The 18,597-nt window shown below is 39.9% G+C and overlaps 1 protein-coding gene across 9 annotated transcripts in view; it reads left to right on the top strand.

Moving 5' to 3' along the window:
* The window catches only part of LOC137334591 (ubiquitin carboxyl-terminal hydrolase 15-like), a 102,566-nt gene extending 84,457 nt beyond the window's left edge, over positions 1 to 18,109 (top strand). For 5 of the 9 annotated variants that reach the window (XM_067999384.1, XM_067999382.1, XM_067999380.1 and 2 more), the window contains 8 exons: positions 1,345 to 1,460; positions 5,491 to 5,769; positions 8,247 to 8,317; positions 9,892 to 10,007; positions 10,846 to 10,995; positions 13,129 to 13,232; positions 14,535 to 14,623; positions 15,647 to 18,109. In XM_067999384.1, the coding sequence (XP_067855485.1) occupies positions 1,345 to 1,460; positions 5,491 to 5,769; positions 8,247 to 8,317; positions 9,892 to 10,007; positions 10,846 to 10,995; positions 13,129 to 13,232; positions 14,535 to 14,623; positions 15,647 to 15,826 (1,105 nt within the window). In that variant the 3' untranslated portion in view covers positions 15,827 to 18,109. Of the gene's footprint in view, positions 1 to 1,344; positions 1,461 to 1,832; positions 1,886 to 5,490; positions 5,770 to 8,246; positions 8,318 to 9,891; positions 10,008 to 10,845; positions 10,996 to 13,128; positions 13,233 to 14,534; positions 14,772 to 15,646 lie in introns of those variants that run through there. The other 4 variants (XM_067999381.1, XM_067999386.1, XM_067999388.1 and 1 more) reach the window with 4 other exon arrangements.
* The last annotated feature ends 488 nt before the right edge of the window (positions 18,110 to 18,597 follow it).

Raw genomic sequence — 18,597 nt, 5'->3', positions numbered from 1 at the left:
CGGGGAAGTGTGGTAGCCTTGATTGAATCTATAAATAAACATGAATTCCTGGCTGGAGGCAGGTTTCTGATACCCAAGGGTAATGGTCACGTCTGAACTCTCAGCCCTACACAAAAAGTTGTCCTATTACCACCAGCTGACACAATCACTCACCCAGCTAGATAAGTCAACCAACCCGTATAACTTCTAAGAAGATTAAGTTGGGGAAACATCAACATACTTCCTCTGCCTCCTCTATGCATTCCAGTTGCTGCTTCTGCACTCGAGAGAACATCGTTCCCGCCCCCACGATTATGCAGATAAGCTGACATGAGAAGGTGGATCTCCTGCTGTGGCAAAACACACACAAGCATAGAACATCTGTGGGGCATTTGATAATCAAAATGCATATGCATGTAGGAGTTTAGAATGGCACCAAACCTGCTGTACTTAACTTTTAGGATTGGCTTTTCAGTCTGCCTTTGGTAAATGGGTGTTTTGTGAAATGAAAATGCTGGAAACACTCAGCAGGTCAGTCAGCATCTATAGAGAAAGCAGCATGTGTGGACTCTTCAGCAACAACTTGCATTTATATAGAACTTTAACATAGTAAAACGTCCCAAGGCGCTTCACAGGAGTGTAATCAGACAAAATTTGACACCAAGCCACATACGGAGACATTAGGACAGGAGCTTGGTCGAAGAGGTAGGTTTTTTAAGTAGTGTCTTAAAGGAGGATAGAGGCGGACAGGTTTTAGGAAGAGAATTCCAGTCCATAGGGCCGAGGCAGCTGAAGGCACAGCCACCAATAGTGGCCAATTCAACAGAACCCATGAAGTGTCCGTACCTGAAATGTTAACTTGTCTGTTCTCTCCAAAGATGCTGCCTGACCACCTTATATTTTCCTGCATTTTCTGTTTTTTGTTTCAGATTTTCAGCATCTGCTGTTTTGTTTTTTTGCTTTTAGTTTATTATATGAAACGAGTTTCTGTCATCTCAACCGTTTTCCCCAGTGGGCATTTAATCTGCAGTTCAAAACTGCCACCATTCTACACATTAACCAAACGCATTAAGATTCTATCAGAATGACTGCTGTAAAAATGTCACATTGATGTTAACTGAAGACTGTGGTTTGCCCCAACAATGCAACTAATCACAGGGGGAGCTCTGAACTGCTCTAAACTGAATGGCTTCAATGGGCTGTCAGTGACCCTACAGGTTACGGGGCTCAAAACTCGCAACAATTCTTACCTTCAATCTGAGATTTTTGTTTTCACATTTCTTTTAAGTATACATTAATCAGAAGTAAAAAAAAGAAGCAAGTTTTCTAAGAATTTTATTTTTGTTCCTGTTCCCTTGATTCTAGCCGATATGTTAGAACCTGTAACGAAGATGATGAAGAAGAAGGAAGCCTTCATTTTTCCAAAGACCTTGGTATCAATGGCAGTGGGCAAAATGGTGTACATGAGGAGGGATCTCCAAGTAAGACTCGAGTGTTTCTAACTTGGTAATGCCGTAAATCTTAATGAGAACTTTGTGGCTGTTCCTTGGAAAACCCTTCCCTTCTATCTGCAGATCTGTGTAAAGTACGAGTGCCAAAGTAGGTCCAGTCACATTTATAGGCTAATATTTAGCCATAGTATTTTCACACGAGAAATATATTTGTGGTTTAATACCTACTGTTGGCAGTACTTTGGTTTAGATGAAGCATAATCTGGTATGATTTTATTTTATAATCTTCGTATTAGATACCAAAGTCTACAGAACCCATTGTTCCAATAAATTGTGCAACAAAAAAACGACAACATTTACCTATGTTTGATAATCTTCTGTTTCTGTCCATGTACCATTCAGGCTGTCAAATGGTGTAACCCTGACTGATTATTTAGGCTGATTAGATCTACAGGCAAGTGAAATGAATAAAACTCAGAATTTAAGTTATTGACATTGCCTAACACATTTTAAAAAGACAACTTTATCATATTCATAATTGTAGGTAAGCTGAATGAATCTTTGTAGTTTGTTTTGTGTCTTTCTCTGAGAAAAGTTTGCAGTTCACTACTGGGGCTTGAGACCAGGGCAATGCCATTTTGTTGTTTTACTTCAGAGTTGTGTCTAAAGAGTTTACGTTAGTTTCTGTATGGATAGAAATTTATATCACGTTTTTTCTTTGGAGGTTGAAAGGCTTCTAAGTGAACAAATTCTCGGAAATTCAAGATCAAATCAAAAGGGAATTGGATAAATGCTTGAAGGGGGAGCAATTTGCAGGACTTTGGGGAAAGAACAGGGGAGTGGGACTAATTGGACAGCTCTTTCAAAGAGCCAGCACAGGCATGATGGGCCGAATGGCCTCCTGTGTGTATGATTCAATGAAATCAGAGAACAAGCTGGCCAAAAGTAAGAAATGGAGGGTACTTCTAGGTGTCAGAATGGAAGGGAGTGTTGTGTGGAATCCTACAAGGGTCAATATTGTACTCCTGGATACCAAAACCAACTGTAAGATATTCAGATTTGTTGATATAAAAATAGTGACAAGTTGAAACAGAGTATGCAGGAAAAGATTTGCAGAAAAGAATTTAGATCAGTCATGCAATTAGGTAGACACAAATCAAATTAAATTTAGCACTAATAATGTTAATTATTACATATAGTTTGAAATCTGTGGGACACAAGTATACAATAGATAGAATTAAATTAGTACAAACAGGTTTGGAAAAGGACCTGGGATTAATAGTCGAGACATCACTTTCAATGTCTGGACAATGTGGAGAAGCAATTTAAAAATTTATAGAATGCTAGGATATATGTCCAGAACAGTGAGCTACAGAGGTTATGCTAAGACTTCATAATGCATTGGTCAGACCGCACTTGAAATACTGTTTTGGTAACCATGTCAAAAAAGGTACACTTGCATTTAAAATAAGGCTACAGAGGCTTCCCTGATAACCCAGTCAGTTTATTCAGTGAATCATACAGGCTAGAAGGACCCAGGTACTATCTGAGTAAGCTGATCTCAGCCATGGATATGGTAAGGGCACAAAAATTTAACTCAACGCCTTGGCTTATGGAAAAGAGAATAAGTCACAGTTCCTGCTCCTGGTCGCTATCCAGTAACTCCTTTTGGAAGTGCATGTTTGTGCACTTCGTGTGTGAACATTGCTGTGAATGCCCCCTGTGGTGCAACAGTTCACACAAGTATTGAGATTCAGGTGGGTAACAGGCACTCGTGAAATAACCCAGCAAGGAGTTAGTGTCTTGCGAATGAGAGTCAAGTGGTGGTAACAAGAATGGGTACAGAAAAGAGATGAAGATTGATCCAAAGGGTAAAAGGGATGAGCTATGAAGATAGATTAGAGAAGCTTGAGTTTAACAATTTGGAGAGCAGGTAGTTAAGGAAGACTTTAGCAAAGTAGATCAAATATTAAATGGTAGATAAGGTAAACCCAAATTATTGCTTCAAAGTAAGTCAAATAAAGAGGACCAGGGAACATACATGGAAATTAGTGAAAAGTAAATTTGGAACAGATACAAGAAATAACTTCTTCATTCAGTGATAAATTCTTGAAATAAACTGCCATGTAGGTTAATACAGGCAAAATCAATGGGTTACTCAAAATGCAATTAGATGCCATGATGGGGAGAGTTAATGCACTGGAGGGATGAGCTTCAGTGGTCTCTTGTCATTCCTGACTTCTTGCATTGTTCTTGAGTACATTGTGTAAATTAAATCACACGATTTACCGTTGACTGTTAGTGACTCAAAAACCTTACTTTTGACTGAGCTGCTGAGTATTTCCAGTTTTTATGTTTTTCGAGATAAATATTTGGCTGTGTTATCAGGATGAGCATCAAACTAAATTCTGAACCCAAATCACAGTGGTTTGAGTTACTGAAAACTGGAATGTATTTCATTCCCATTGTGTGATTCGAAATATCTGTTTAAATAAAATGTTAACTGCTAGTTTAGTTATCCTTCCATAAGCTCCTCACCATTAGTGTTTCTTAACCAGGCAGCTGCCTTTTTGTTTTCTATTGTGTAGTGGCAAGGGGGCATAAATGACTGTGTTTGATCCCTACTTATTTGTTCTCGGCAGTGTGGAGCTGGATATTTAGCATGTTGTGTTCTTCCAATCCATGTAGCCTAATAGATTGGGGAATGAATGTGCAGCCTCAGTGTGTTTAATGGTCCCTATTAGTCGAATGATTAGGCTTGTATGGTTTCATGGTGAAGACTTATCTGATCCAACCCCACCCCAAGTGCCATCCTAAATTAGAACAGTTCTACCTATGCTAAAGAGCACACAGCCCTAAAGTTCAAATCATGGATGATAATGTATTGTCACTTTGCCTTGGCTTCCAGTAAACTCCACTAAAAGCTCATTGCTTTTAGTGGAGCAGCAAAAGGTGGTGGGAGGCCAGACATATAGTGTCTTCGAGCCCTTCAAACTTAATATTTAAGTATGTAGATAGGATTCATACAAATTATATTTTTCAAGTAAATACTCTGGGGTAATGCCATTGTAGTCTCATTGTTACATTGCGTAGGTTAATTCAATGTCCCACATACTAGTTGGCTTGGTACTCTTTGTAAGCTGTCTCTCCCTGATGTCATCACAACTGTTGTAAACATTTTTATTTATGCTGTTGAAACAATTATGATTGACTTCATTTTAAAAGGTTGCTAACGGAGGACGAGTTCTTTAATTTACTTGTTGTAATGCATTATCAGAAAATAATTTTATTAGCTTTCAGTCACTTGTTGACTTCCAACAAGTTTTGTTTTAAAAGTGTAAAATTATCCTAACGCATTATGCATTTTTAATCAGCCTCCATATACCCAGCCTTGTATAGATGTCCTCAGTTGCACTTGTCACTTTAGATCAAATGAATTCCTGCTCTTATTTCCATGTTACCCAGAGAGAGAGAGAATTTTTATGGGTTGTAGGACAAATTTCGACCCCCTTGTTACCATTAGATGGGAGGTTTATAATTTAACTTTGCCAAGTTGTGTCCGCATCGGTGATCCTGAACTGCACTGACCCTGCCCTGTTCCAAGTTGTTGGAACTAACATAGTAATCCATCGTAATGGCGGTTAATCTTACCATTGGTCGAACTCCTTTACAGACTATAATGGAGCTTAAGTGAAAACTAACGAAATTGTAAATAATTGGGACGGTGAGGCCAGCATGTTACTGTTCTAATCTCGCTGTTTCTGAATTATTAGTGGAGAATTCTCCCTTCTTCACTGCCCTTCCCCCTCACCATTTCTTTTAAAATGCACCTTACGGAGAAAACTTTTTCTTCAAACCGTTTTTTTTTTCTAATTCCATCTGCACAAAGTGTGATCAGCTTTCTCTCTGATCTCAAGGGGTCCACTGTGTAATAAGATACATTTCAGCTTATCTACAGTGAGGGTGATTAGATATAAAGTTCTGAAGAAAAGACAGTTTGTTGCAATGAAAATTTGGTGACTGTCGGTGATTTTTTGCAATGATTTCTTCCTCTGGGCAGGTGAAATGGAGACAGATGAACAAGATGACGAGTCCAGTCAGGATCAAGAACTTCCTTCCGAGAATGAGAACAGCCAATCAGAGGACTCTGTTGGGGGAGATAATGACGACTCCGAAAATGGCATCTGCACTGAAGACACTTGTAAAGTGCAGCTCTTCCAGGGACATAAAAAACAACTCTTTACATTCCAGTTCAATAATTTGGGGAATACTGATATCAATTATGTCAAGGACGACAGGCAAATCCGATTTGAAGATAGCCGACAAATCAGACTTGATGGTAAGTATTATGGTTGAAACCCCGACACCGATTATAGTACGATACGTAGGTCACCTGGTAGCTCGAGCACTTGGTGCCAACCAGAATGTTGTGTCAAGCTTGCACACGGCGTGAAATTCCTTAGCTCACCGGCCTCCTTGCCTTGGGAGTGTGTCAGTTCTCAGTGAGATCATTGGTCGGAGCACCATACAGCCAGGAAGCAGTGTAATAAATTGGATAGCCAGGTGGTGAAGGATAGAATACTAGAGCCTGGTCTTCAGTTGCTTCCAAGCCTTTATTCACAGAGATCCACATTATCCACTATTCACCCCCTAGATAAGCTCTCATATAAATGGATACAAGAGAGTTCCCAATTGATAGACACCACCTGACTACAGTTAACACTAATTGATATAAATCATATGGATGCAATTAACAGCATTCCATCCATATCATTACCTACCTCTGCTATGACTCGCTTGTGTAGCAGCATTGACAGCAGCAGTGAGAAGTTTGTGGAGCAAACCTTTTAACTGCCGCCTCCCAAGCTGCAGCAGGATTTGTAGTGCAATATGCTTTGGAAGGATGGGGAAAGTGTAATAAATATCCAGAAACTCGTTGCTGTATATTTCAGCAGAAACAAGATATTAATCGGCCTTTTTAAATTATTATTTTCCACTTTTCTTTCCCCTGTTGAAAACTGGAATCGCGCTGAAGTCTGATTCTAACAATTCCCATAGCCCTTCAGTGCCTCGCCTAAATGACCATTTTTAATGTTTCACTCTAGTATCAAACTGGTCGGGGCATCACAGCGGGAATCGGTGGACAGCAATCAGGAGTCGGGTCCTGGTGGGTTTTTTCATTTCCTTCTCTAGTCGGGTTTCTGAGGCCAACTGCCATGAGATCAGCTAACTCAACACAGAGGTCAAACCTGCGACTCACCCACTGAACCATCAAGCCCAATTTAACACTGAGGCTAACTGGGTCTGAGTAAACGAATACTGAACAGGCATTGGTTCCCTTAAATAAGTTCACTGTTGTGATGATAACTGCAACAAAGGAGCCATGAAAGAATAATGGAACCAAGTTAGTTTATACTGAAGGAGAACTTGGCTTCATGGCTCATGTGTCACAATGGAGTTGTGTGCAAAATAGATGTACCTTTTGCTACTCTACATGCAAGTGCTGGTTTCAGTTTTTAACTCTTGCATGCGATGTGCTTATCTGGGATAAACTGACATGAAATCAATAATCAGGCGTCGTTAGCAGATGAAAGTAAACCTTGCATATTTATATATTGTTGACATCCCTTTGCTGAGTGTTCTTTAAGAAGCCACCTTTATCTCTGACTGAAGTTTCTGATTCTGCATCTTGACACGTGTTTTGGTCTGGTGAAATCATACAAGGTGCATGTCAGGTCGTCTCATTACAGCAATAAGTGCTGAAAGAATTTGTTTAGTCATTCACTGCTTGGTGAGAAGACGACTTCTGAACCGCATTAAAATTTCGTTGACCAAAGACTGATGTTTGAACCTGATTTGAGGAACCTGATGTTAAAGGGAATGAAATCGATCCCTTGTTATAAACAAGGCGCTAGTCAGTTTAGTATAGAAGAGCTGCAAGGAGGAGGTCTGAAAATGAGATGAATATTACTTGCAAGGTGGCAAGTTACTTTGTTCAGCTTTGAGCTGAAAAGTAGCACAAACCAGTTGTAGCGTTTCCACACCCAAGTATTATTGCACTGAAATGCAGTGACCAGAATATTAGATTGACCTTAAACAGTGACAAATTAGTAGGCTAACTCTATATATGTAGAGTGGAACGTCCCTTTGTCCTGTTGTTGTGTACTACAAACAAATACCTTCGTTTACACTGTATATTAACTAATTTGGTGAAAGCTCACATTGAAATGCACTGATAAATTGGATTTCTTCGTCTCGATCAATGCTGCCAATGTTAATTTGCACAGGATTTTTATGCCCTTCTGGTTTATCTGTTTTGTTTTGGGTTTTATTTTCCCCTCCATTTTTCTCCAAAAGGCTGTTTCATCATGCGTGGTTTCACGGATGCCAGAGAGCCTCTGATACTTCTTGGCCTCGACAATAGTGTTGTGAGGCTGTTCTACCACTGGGGCTGAATCCAAACCTATCCTCGCCAGTCATCTCACAAGTTTTCCTGGCATCGGTCACTGGATAAATGTCAGGACTGGGAGCCCTGGTTGAGTTCCCTCTCCATCCCAGGATTGCTTGGATCATGTGCCTACACACAGCCAAGATGAGATCATCCAGTAGCACAGGCTGGGAATGAAACCCGAGAGCTCCCAGTTACACACTGTCCTTACCAACTGGGCCTTTGAGCACGTGCTGTTATAGATTAAACCCGTTATGTGAGGCCACCTCAGCTGATAGATATTCCTTAATTCAATCAGTTGTATTGCAAGTATGAGTTTTGTCTAAGAGGTGACTTTCAGAGAGTGTTCTACCTGTTTTCACCCGCAGAGCGAACATATCTTGCATTAGACTGGGACCCTGAAATAAAGAAGCGATGCTTCGATGACAATGCGGCAGAGGTAAAATATATACCAAGTGTGCACTGAGAACAGGTGGTTAAAATGGTGCTAAATAGTTTTGATTTGGTAAAAGTTAACAGGGTTAAAGAGTAGGAAATAGCTGTAATGTGTGTCATATCTGATAGGTATGGAAGAACTCATTTTCTAAGTATGGTTAACCTTGCATGTGTGTGCAAACCACATTGTAGATTCTCTGCTGAAACCAAACTTTAGACAATGGCTCTTGAAGAGAATGCACAAGCTATGTGTCAGAAGCAGCTACTGTTTCGTGACAGATTCATATCCAGATTTTTGAGTCAAAATTAAGTTACTTGTAAGAGAAAGAAAGTTGTTCTACCTACATATTATCAGCTGCCTTTTTTATTCATTCATGGGATGTGGGCGTTGCTGGCAAGGCCAGCATTAATTGCCCATCCCTAATTGCCCTTGAGAAGGTGGTGGTGAGCCGCCTTGAACCGCTGCAGTCCATGTGGTGAAGGTTCTCCCACAGTGCTGTTAGGAAGGGAGTTCCAGGATTTTGACCCAGCGACAATGAAGGAACGGCGATATATTTGCAAGTCAGGATGGTGTGTGACTTGGAGGGGAACGTGCAGGTGGTGTTGTTCCCATGCGCCTGCTGCCCTTGTCCTTCTAGGTGGTGGAGGTTGCAGGTTTGGGAGGTGCTGTCAAAGAAGCCTTGGCGAGTTGCTGCAGTGCATCCTGTGGATGGTACACACTGCAGCAACGGTGCACCGGTGGTGAAGGGAGTGAATGTTTAAGGTGGTGGATGGGGTGCCAATCAAGCGGGCTGCTTTGTCCTGGATGGTGTTGAGCTTCTTGAGTGTTGTTGGAGCTGCACTCATCCAGGCAAGTGGCGAGTATTCCATCACACTCCTGACTTGTGCCTTGTAGATGGTAGAAAGGCTTTGGAGAGTCAGGAGGTTAGTTAGTCGCTGCAGAACACCCAGCTTCTGACCTGCTGTTGTAGCCAAGTATTTATATGGCTGGTTCAGTTAAGTTTCTGGTCAATGGTGACCCCCTAGGATGTTGATTGTGGGGGATTCAGTGATGGTAATGCCGTTGAATGTCAGGGGGAGGTGGTTAGACCCTCTCTTGTTGGAGATGGTTATTAGTCCAGGCCTCCAGCCCAGTAACATAACCACTATGCTACCGTATCCACACTGGTACAGTGTGGTACCGCCTCACACTGCTAAAGATGCTAAATAGTTTTTATTAAAAAAAACAAGTCAGTCATTGACCTGGATCCTGAAATTAATGAGCATTGTCCCATCTGCAATTAAACTTTGACCTCATTCTGTGTTTGCTTAATAGCCTTAAAGCAACATGGTTATACCTCAGCAGGAGAATAATATACGATGCATGTAATGATATAACATTTCTGTCCTAAGAAAACAACATATTGTCTGTTTCATGGCATGCCGCGGGAGATCACCGGTATATTTTCGTACAATGCGTCATTCCTTTAGGAAACATAACAAGCATAGAGTGAACATTCTTGTGCTGTGGTGGATAAAGCATTTTCCGTTATAATTTTACAAACTAAAGTAAGAAATGCTTGTCTGTCTTCGTTTTAGGATTTTGAGAAGCATGAAAGCATGGAATATAGGCCTCAGAAAAAAATGTTTGTAAAGTTAAAAGACTGTATTGAACTTTTTACAACTAAAGAAAAGCTAGGTGCAGAGGACCCATGGTGAGTAATTTTAAGAAGTTTTGATTAGAATGGAAACTTTCCTGTAAATCAGTACGTCGTTGATAGAGGATGTTGCTAAGTTACGTTAACATTGATTGTCATTTTGTTCAGCTAAAGGTTTTATTTGATCATTGTTAATCAGCCAGATGGGCAACTCATTTAAATAGAATAAAGAGTAAGAAATCTGCACACAAGCCTAGTCCTGCCCAAGTTCAGGTGATGCAATGGACCACTAAGACATTTAATTTGACTATATCAAGACAGCATTAGGAACTATATAAAGCTATGTTAACTGGAACTGCTACAGAAAGAAGTCAGAATGAAGCTTTGTAGATTAATGATCACAATAGCCACAATGTTACCACCACAAGATGTTATTACTGCTCCTGGAGCACTTGTGATCCTTGGCTTTACTTTTGCTGGTTGTGAAGATTTGTGGTGCACCATTATGTTGCTTGGTATGTGTATGTAGCTGATGTTTACACCTCCTTTCACTGCTTACATTTGTAGGCTTAGCATCTGCTACTTCCAGCTGTATTTTCATTTACTTCAACATAATATCATAGTTGGCTTATTCATCGTGGCTTATTTGTGTGCAACAGGGATGATGTGTGTCTAATATGCACCAGTCTCAGCTGTGGAAGGTTTTGCTGCAGTGCCCAACATTCAGAATACTTTGCTCAAAGAGATTGAGAAACTTAAGAACTTGGGACTTCCACTCCGTCATATTAAGTACACTGACGGTCTTTTTAATGTATTGAGGGGATTCTTGTTTGATAAAGGAGAAGGAATGGGAAAGATTGTACTTTTTTTCTTCTTCAATTGTGTTTTTCTTCAGGTACTGTCCAAACTGCAAACAACATCAGCAAGCCACCAAAAAGCTAGATCTGTGGTCATTACCCCCTGTGCTGGTGGTGCATTTGAAGCGATTTTCCTATAGCCGATATTGGCGAGACAAGCTGGACACATTGGTTGATTTTCCCATTAGGTATGTCATAGAGCGAGTTAAATCTGGCTATGGCTCCCCTGGTTAGACAGGTGTACATTCAGATCCAAGTATTAGATCTGCAGCAAGACGTCACTTCTGATTTGCTGCTGTGGGTAGTATTAATAGTTTCTCTTGCATCAAAGCGGGCAGGAAATTGGACATGAATTTAGATTTGAGGTTAGGATCAGATCAGCCATGATCTTATTGAATGGCGGAGCAGGCTCGAAGGGCCGATTGGCCTACTCCTGCTCCTATTTCTTATGTTCTTAAATACACGCACTCTTAAATTCACCTCAGTTTGACATTGCTTGAGCTGTAGGTTCAAGACCTGGGGCTGTCTTACCCATATGAACATAAGCTAGTATCATATGTTCCTATCATATTGGTTTAAACTATCTGAAAATGTAAGTGGAGTTTGTTTTAGGCTTTGGCAGTTTTGGAGCGGAATGACCTAGACAGGTGTGTGCGGGGAAGGGGAAAGAGAATAACTAACATTGCCGACCTGTCCACGGCTGACATTTCGGGAGTGAAATTGGTCTACTCCAGTAGCGCGTAACGGGCGATAGCGAATCGGCAGCCCATTATACACAGCGCCAGATTTTATTTTCCATCGACTTGGAAAATATTACCAAGATTTTTAAGTTCAAACCAAGTACGACCAACAGTGAAATTAACCGAGTCTCCAAAGTGAGCTTGAATTGTCATTCTGTGAACTTCAATGGAAAAGACCGGGGGCGGTGTATAACAGGCTGCCGATTCACTACGAGCCTGTTTTGCGCTACTCGCGAAGACCAATTTTACCCCCTTCGTGTTGTTAGCTAAATGCGGAATGGTACAGGCCACAATGATTCTGGGGAAATTAACAGTCTCCTCGCCTAAAGGAGGATATCCAGATGTAACGGAGAAGACAAATAATGTAATTCAAAGGATGTGTTGAGCTGCAGTATTTAATCCAGTGGTTTTCAAACAGTTGTGTATGGGGACCCCCCCCCACCGCAAATATTTATACACTCCCTAGAACCCACGCCTCATTTCTGAAAAACAGCGTCGCCTACCCAAAGGAAAACTCTACTGTCATTTCAGAAAACAACTTTCATTAGTTTACCACAACAGGTAAAACGTGCTAGAAAGTCAACAGATACATAAAAATTTGAAAATTATGAAGGACAGAAATCTGACAATCCCAATTGAAAATTTCAAAACTGAGATTGATGTTTGTTAGGTAAGGGTATTAAGGGTTACGGAACCAAGGTGGGTAGATGGAGTTAAGATACAGATCAGCCATGATCTAATTGAATGGTGGAACAGGCTCGTGGGGCTAAATGGCCTACTCCTGTTCCTATGAACCCTGTTCCTGTGTTGTGAAGAATGTAGCTGATGACAGACTCGCATCTCTGACAATATCATGACCTTTGCAATAATATTTCTAACAAGTCTGCCCCTGTGCTGTCTAGGCTGGGGTACCAACTCCCATTCTCATGGAGTAATGGGACCTGGGTTTGTGCCAGTGATCATCCTGTTCAGTTTCCATTTTAGTTGCATCATTGTGGGGAGCACTGAAAAAGACCAGACAATGGGCCTGCAATGTCACCGTGGACAGGAGACAGACTAGGGAGTAAATGTAGTGCAGGGCAGAGTCGGGACCAAGTCAGCAAAGGAAGGAAAAAGATGAACATGGGATTTAACCTAGAGAGATTCCAGTAACAAAAAGGTAATTGGGACAGATGTAGGGAAATGAGATTAACAATAAAACAGCTCAGTAGAATAGATGTAGAAAAAGGTTTAAAGTTTAGAGAAATAGAATTTCATTGGTAGTTCTTTCCCCTTCCATATTCAACTTGGTTTACAGATGTTAACATTACATCTAATAAACAGTATATAAGGTTTACGAAAATTCTAAAATTGGATTTGTTCATTCTATACAGGCAGTATTTACATAGAGTAACATTGCATGTAATTTGAGACATTAAGATTTGTGCATTTACATAGGGAATCGTTAAAAATGGGTAGATAATTGGATCTGACTACAGTAAAGTGTTATTCTTTCTAAAAGCTAATGCTAATGTCTGCAAGTATAACATTTTGAGTTGTGTACAAATAAGTTTTGTAATTGTAATTCTCTATTTTCATTAGTGATTTAGATATGTCTGAATTTCTTATCAATCCAAATGCTGGCCGTTGTGAATATAATTTGATTGCTGTGTCTAATCACTATGGTGGAATGGGTGGAGGACATTGTAAGTATTCCGAATCGGCATTCTTCTTCTATGTCTACCAGAATATTGGATCCACAGTGGTGACATTTTAATTTGTTTTATGTTTAATGCCATTTTTTATTCAGAGTAAAATTTATCAATGAGCTTCCTCTGTGTCTTGCTCGCAGTGGGTGAGCTTGATTAGTTCTTAGCTCAGTTAAAGAAATGGGTGAGGGCAGGGGTGAGGGGAAACTGATGGAACAAGTCCTGTCCAACTATTGTGCAGTAACCCTGACAGCCAGCTGAAGTGACTGACTGGTATAGCGTTGGATCTCAGCTAAAGTAACTGACTAGTGTAAGTTCTGGATCTCTGCTGAAATGACTAACTAGTATAGTGTTGGATCTCTGCTAAAGTGGCTGACTGGTATAAGTGTTCGGTCTCTGCTGAAGCTAGCATACTGACTGCTGCTTAACTAGTGTTAACATTTGAACTTGCCATGTTGGGTCTTCTCTTTGCTGCCCGAAGCACATTTCTACAGACTAAGCTGTTTTGATATTGTTTAGTGTTGTGCCACATTCAGTACACAGGTCTTGTACAACCAGCAGCACCACCAAAATTAACTTGCCTGATTTGTTATGGCCAGCACCTGGGAAGACTACTTTTTATCCCCTGGGTCTTTATATCATTTGGCCTCAGCAGATCTGGCAAATTTACTGGCCACAAAACACCCACACCACAGGAGCCAGCGACACTAGCATGGCACTCAGTGTAATATAAGAGTAGCTGAAGAATTGTTTTGATTTGATCTTCTACTGCCTGTGATCTAGGCCATTGGCAGCTCCAAAATATTCAACTCCCTTTTTAATGGAGGCTGCTCATAGTGGATCACAAGAAAACACAACACAACCTTGTTGAGCATCACCTCAAAACCCCATTTCTTCCACAGTAGCTTTCTGTTTCAGATGTTCTCGTGCTAAGATCTGTTTTTAATTTTATTTGAGCATTCCTGAAGTATAAATTGTGAGGGGAATATTAAAACATCCAAGATGATGGGTATTGAACTACTAAAGGTTTATGCTTCAGTAGCAAAAATGTCCAAAAATGGCAATCATTGAGTTTTTAAAATAATGAGCTAGCTGACTGGGCTGCTTTTCCTGTGCCGATCCTTACATTTCGTTATTTTAATCGTTATGCAATGATATTAAAAAAAAATGGAAATAATCTGTTATATTTTAGACTCTAAACTGAAGATTTTGTTAAATCTATGGGGGCAGAAAGTATTCAGGAATATTTCTAGTCTGCATTTTCTATTATCATTGTGCTAACTTAGCTTTATCCCATAGACACAGCCTTCGCCAAGAACAAAGATGACAATAAATGGTACTATTTTGATGATACTAGTGTTTCACCTGCAACAGAAGACCAAATAGTGGCAAGTGCCTTTTCAATACTATTTTCCCCCAAAACAGAATCCTGCATTGTATTAATAAATAGTTGTACAACTTGCTTTAGGGAAGCAACATGTCAGAACACGAGGATGTAAAAGCACCTTTGAAGAGCATGCAAGTGTTATAATGTAGGTAAGCATAGTATCTATTTGCACACAGCAAGGTCCTACAAACAGCAGTGAGATGGATGACCAGATAACTGTTTTAGTGCTGGTGCTTGAGGTATTAATGTTCCCCAGGACACCGAGAATTCCCATGCATTTTCTTCAAATAATGCTTTGGGACCTTCTGCGTCCACCAGAGCGTAGGCAAATGGGGGCCGTGGTTTAACATCTCATCTGAAATATGGCACCTCCCATGCTTGCTCAGAACTGCACTGATGCGTCAGCCAGGATTATGTGCTCAAATGTCTGTAATGGAGTTGGACCCATGACCTTTTGACTCTTAAGTGAAAGTGCTACCCTTGCGCCAATCACCAGAGTTCATAGCCATCACAATGCTGACTCTTTTAGCCCATTGTATTTTCTGATTTGTAAGACAATTACATTTCTTTTAGCGTCTTATTCTTCATATTTTGAGCTGCCATCTACATTTCTGCTCTTTTTTTGCAATTCCATATCTGTCTTCCTGCCACTATCCCCTTGTCCAATGAAGGTGATTTGGGTCTGTGGATGGCTTGCAGAGGTTCCACTCATCAGCTGAAAGGAAGGTTGCCCTTTGGGTGTCTGAAATTATTCCTGTCCTGCCCAAAGGTAGAGGACTCCCTTATCTTAAAAACCAGTAAAACAAAATAGTGTTTGAATGTTAGTCATGGTTGGATTCAAACCTGGGCCATCTAAATTAGAGCCAATGCACTAATGGTGGCATTTGGGTCAGCTGTATTTTATTTTGTAAAATAGTTAAGTATCAAATAGTAACTGTTCTACTGAATCGCTGTTGTGGGCACTGAGTTTGGTGTGAGCGTACACCGATTAACAAATTATCCTCTGTTCCTGTCATTCCAACAGTCCAAAGCAGCTTACGTCCTCTTCTACCAGAGACAAGACACAATCAGTGGCACAGGCTATTTTGCACATGATCACAGTGCTAAGAAGGAAACTTCTGCTGCTTTAGGTGTCCCGGGGGAGAGTGATGAAGACTGTAATGAGAATGATGTAGAGAATGAAAACTGCATGCACACAAACTGACAAATAAATATGATGCCATGTAGAAACTCTCCAATGCAGACTCCTGCCCAGACACTGGAAAGCTGGAAGCATACCGCAAATTACGAGCGAGAGATCATCTGGAAAAGAAGTGCAACATCAGCCCAAGCTAAAAGCCATTTTGGATTTTACATGTTGAGATAGACTTAAGTGAATTACTTGAAACTGAAATGTATTAGAAACTCAATTAGACGCTAATTGCAGTATATGATCCATGAAATCTATTTGTCTTACTGATGTATGCAGGTTCTTTACACTAAATGTATGCAGAAATAATTAAGTGGTCCCCTTCTTCACTCCTCTCTTGTTTTTGAAAATGTACTAGCTAACGTTTTCCAAAAAACACAAATTAGTTATTTTTGTTAGAATTTTGTGTCCGTGTGCTAAAGTAAGTAGCAAAGTGCACAATTTACATGCCCTGCTTTAGAAAGAGAGAACATGAGCACTTAACTGAAAGGACAGCTGCTTCACTAATTCAGTGACAAACCTCCTGCCATACTTTGTTTAAACAATCATTGAAAGGGCCATCTAAATTAAGAACTAGTGACAAAACTGCCAATTGACAGTGCTGTGCAATGACTTCCAACTTCCCATTGAAGCATCAGCAATTGGCCTCAGTTATAGACCGCTGTCCCAAATAGGCAAAGTAGAATGCACCCACATTGTGAAAGTGGACAACCGTGATGTGCGCTGTCTATGGACATTTATAGCTCTACTTTAACCCTTTGAGGACTGCAGTGGCATTTCTGCACCGAAATAAGAAAAACCATGGAAATTACAATTATGTTGTTCGAAGAATCAACAAATTTGTTGCTCAGCGGTTCACTATATTTCTCGAATTCTACTTTCCAAATAGTTGTGAGGTGCAGCATTGAAGTGAACAGAAAATCATTTCTGCAGGTGTTCTGTGACAAAAAAACTGATTTTTGAAAACTGCAAAGAGCTTGCAGTACTCAGGGTTAAAAATAGAATGTCATAACAGATTAAATTGATGTGCTGGATGGTTTTCATTTGTACAGCAAACTTAGTTTGCACACTTTACTTTTGGTGTATGACCAGGGGGCTAATGTAACTATCTTCGTAAATCTAAGTTGATGGTGTATTCAAACTAGGCTCAAAAATTATAATAGAGCTATAAATTACATTATCAAATTTGATAGAACAAGTGAATTGATTTTGTTTTAATTCCTTATTGGAATTCACCATAGCCTTACAGCATATTTAATTGTGTATAGTGATCATTTGCATGTTACAGTAACCGATTGTATATAGTACTAGGTACATCTTGTTGAATTTATTAGTGAGCTGTATTTAAGGGGCCAGGATGCCAACAGCTAGAGTGGGATTTTTGAATTTTTATTTTGCTGAATTGCTGCTTTCCATTTGATGTAGTTCAAAGAATGTGTTTTTGATTTATCACCGCCCTTGGCAGAAGCTACATAATGCTAGGGATTGCTCTTCTGTACCCAAGACAATTGCTTTTGTGTCCCATTGCCAATAAAGTAAATGATGGTCTTCACTTTTAAAAGAAAAAAAATTAACACAGATTAAAAACTGATTTGAATGTTGTATTGTATAAATAAGTTCACTCTGTGAGTGCACACTTGGTAAATTATTTTATTGAGATGTTATAATTAAAGACATAGAAACACTATTGTAGGCCAGGATGAGTTAAGTATGTCAAGAATGGCTTTGCTGCGTAACTTGTTATTAGTGCTGATATTTCTCTCGGTGTTTTACAGTTGATACCTTAGCATTTTTGATTTTTTTTTTTCTTTTTTTTGTAAAATGGAAGTCACAAACCCAGCATGTCTGAGGTAAATATTTTGTCTGCACTTCATTTTATTTGAGTTTACATTTGAAACTTGCATGTTTATTTATATAAATTTACAATAAAGTTATGCAAGGCCTTAGCTACTACACTCTGTCCTGATAACTGTGTAAAGCATACTGCATAACTCAGTTGCCATTGGTACTTTGGGAAAATAAACTGCACTGGTATGACCAGGTATGGTGTGGTAAACAAAATGTTTTTCAATGAAGGTTTACAAAGTTTCATACTTAGCATTTAACAAATTTGCTCAATTCATGTGTCCTTAAATGGATCATTTATTGTTAAAATATATTTGTGGAAACTTTGAAATAAAACTGCATAACATGTGTATGCAATGGTTGTAATCCTTACATATCAATAAAAATAGAAACAAAACACACCGTCCTGAAGGACGATGTATGCTGGACGTTTCATGAATAGTGTTGATATTTGATACTGTGTAATGAGTGTGGTTCCTCTTTAATGCAGTTCATGTCAATGTCAATGTAAATGTGGGGTGTTTGGCCTATGAAGGGTTAAAATCTTGACTTGAGAGAAGGAAAGTCTGTCACAGTAGAAATTGCACAATTCAGAGGTCCAAGGAAACATCTTCCATAAGATTGGAAATGCTACCTTCCACTTCAAACCTGGTGGCACTTCTTTCAACTGTTACAATGGACAAAAATATAATCAGTAAACTGCACGCTGCACTAGTGATTTCAGAATAGGAAATGCATCTCTTCACCCCCAAATGTGCACACAATTACCAGACAAGTTGTGGCACATGCTCATTTGAGCACCATCAAAGATTGGATGGGGTGACCCCTCACCTCTGACCAGCTCACTGACACTGCCAAAGAGGCTGATGTATCATAGTAGGTAGAGCACAAGAGCCGGCCATTCGGCCCATCGTGCCTGTGCCGGCTCTTTGAAAGAGCTG

Source organism: Heptranchias perlo, chromosome 18, assembly GCF_035084215.1.
Source record: "Heptranchias perlo isolate sHepPer1 chromosome 18, sHepPer1.hap1, whole genome shotgun sequence".
In the NCBI taxonomy this organism is placed as follows: domain Eukaryota; kingdom Metazoa; phylum Chordata; class Chondrichthyes; order Hexanchiformes; family Hexanchidae; genus Heptranchias; species Heptranchias perlo.
Note: the sequence above shows the minus strand (reverse complement) of the source record. Positions and strands in the feature narration are given on the sequence as shown.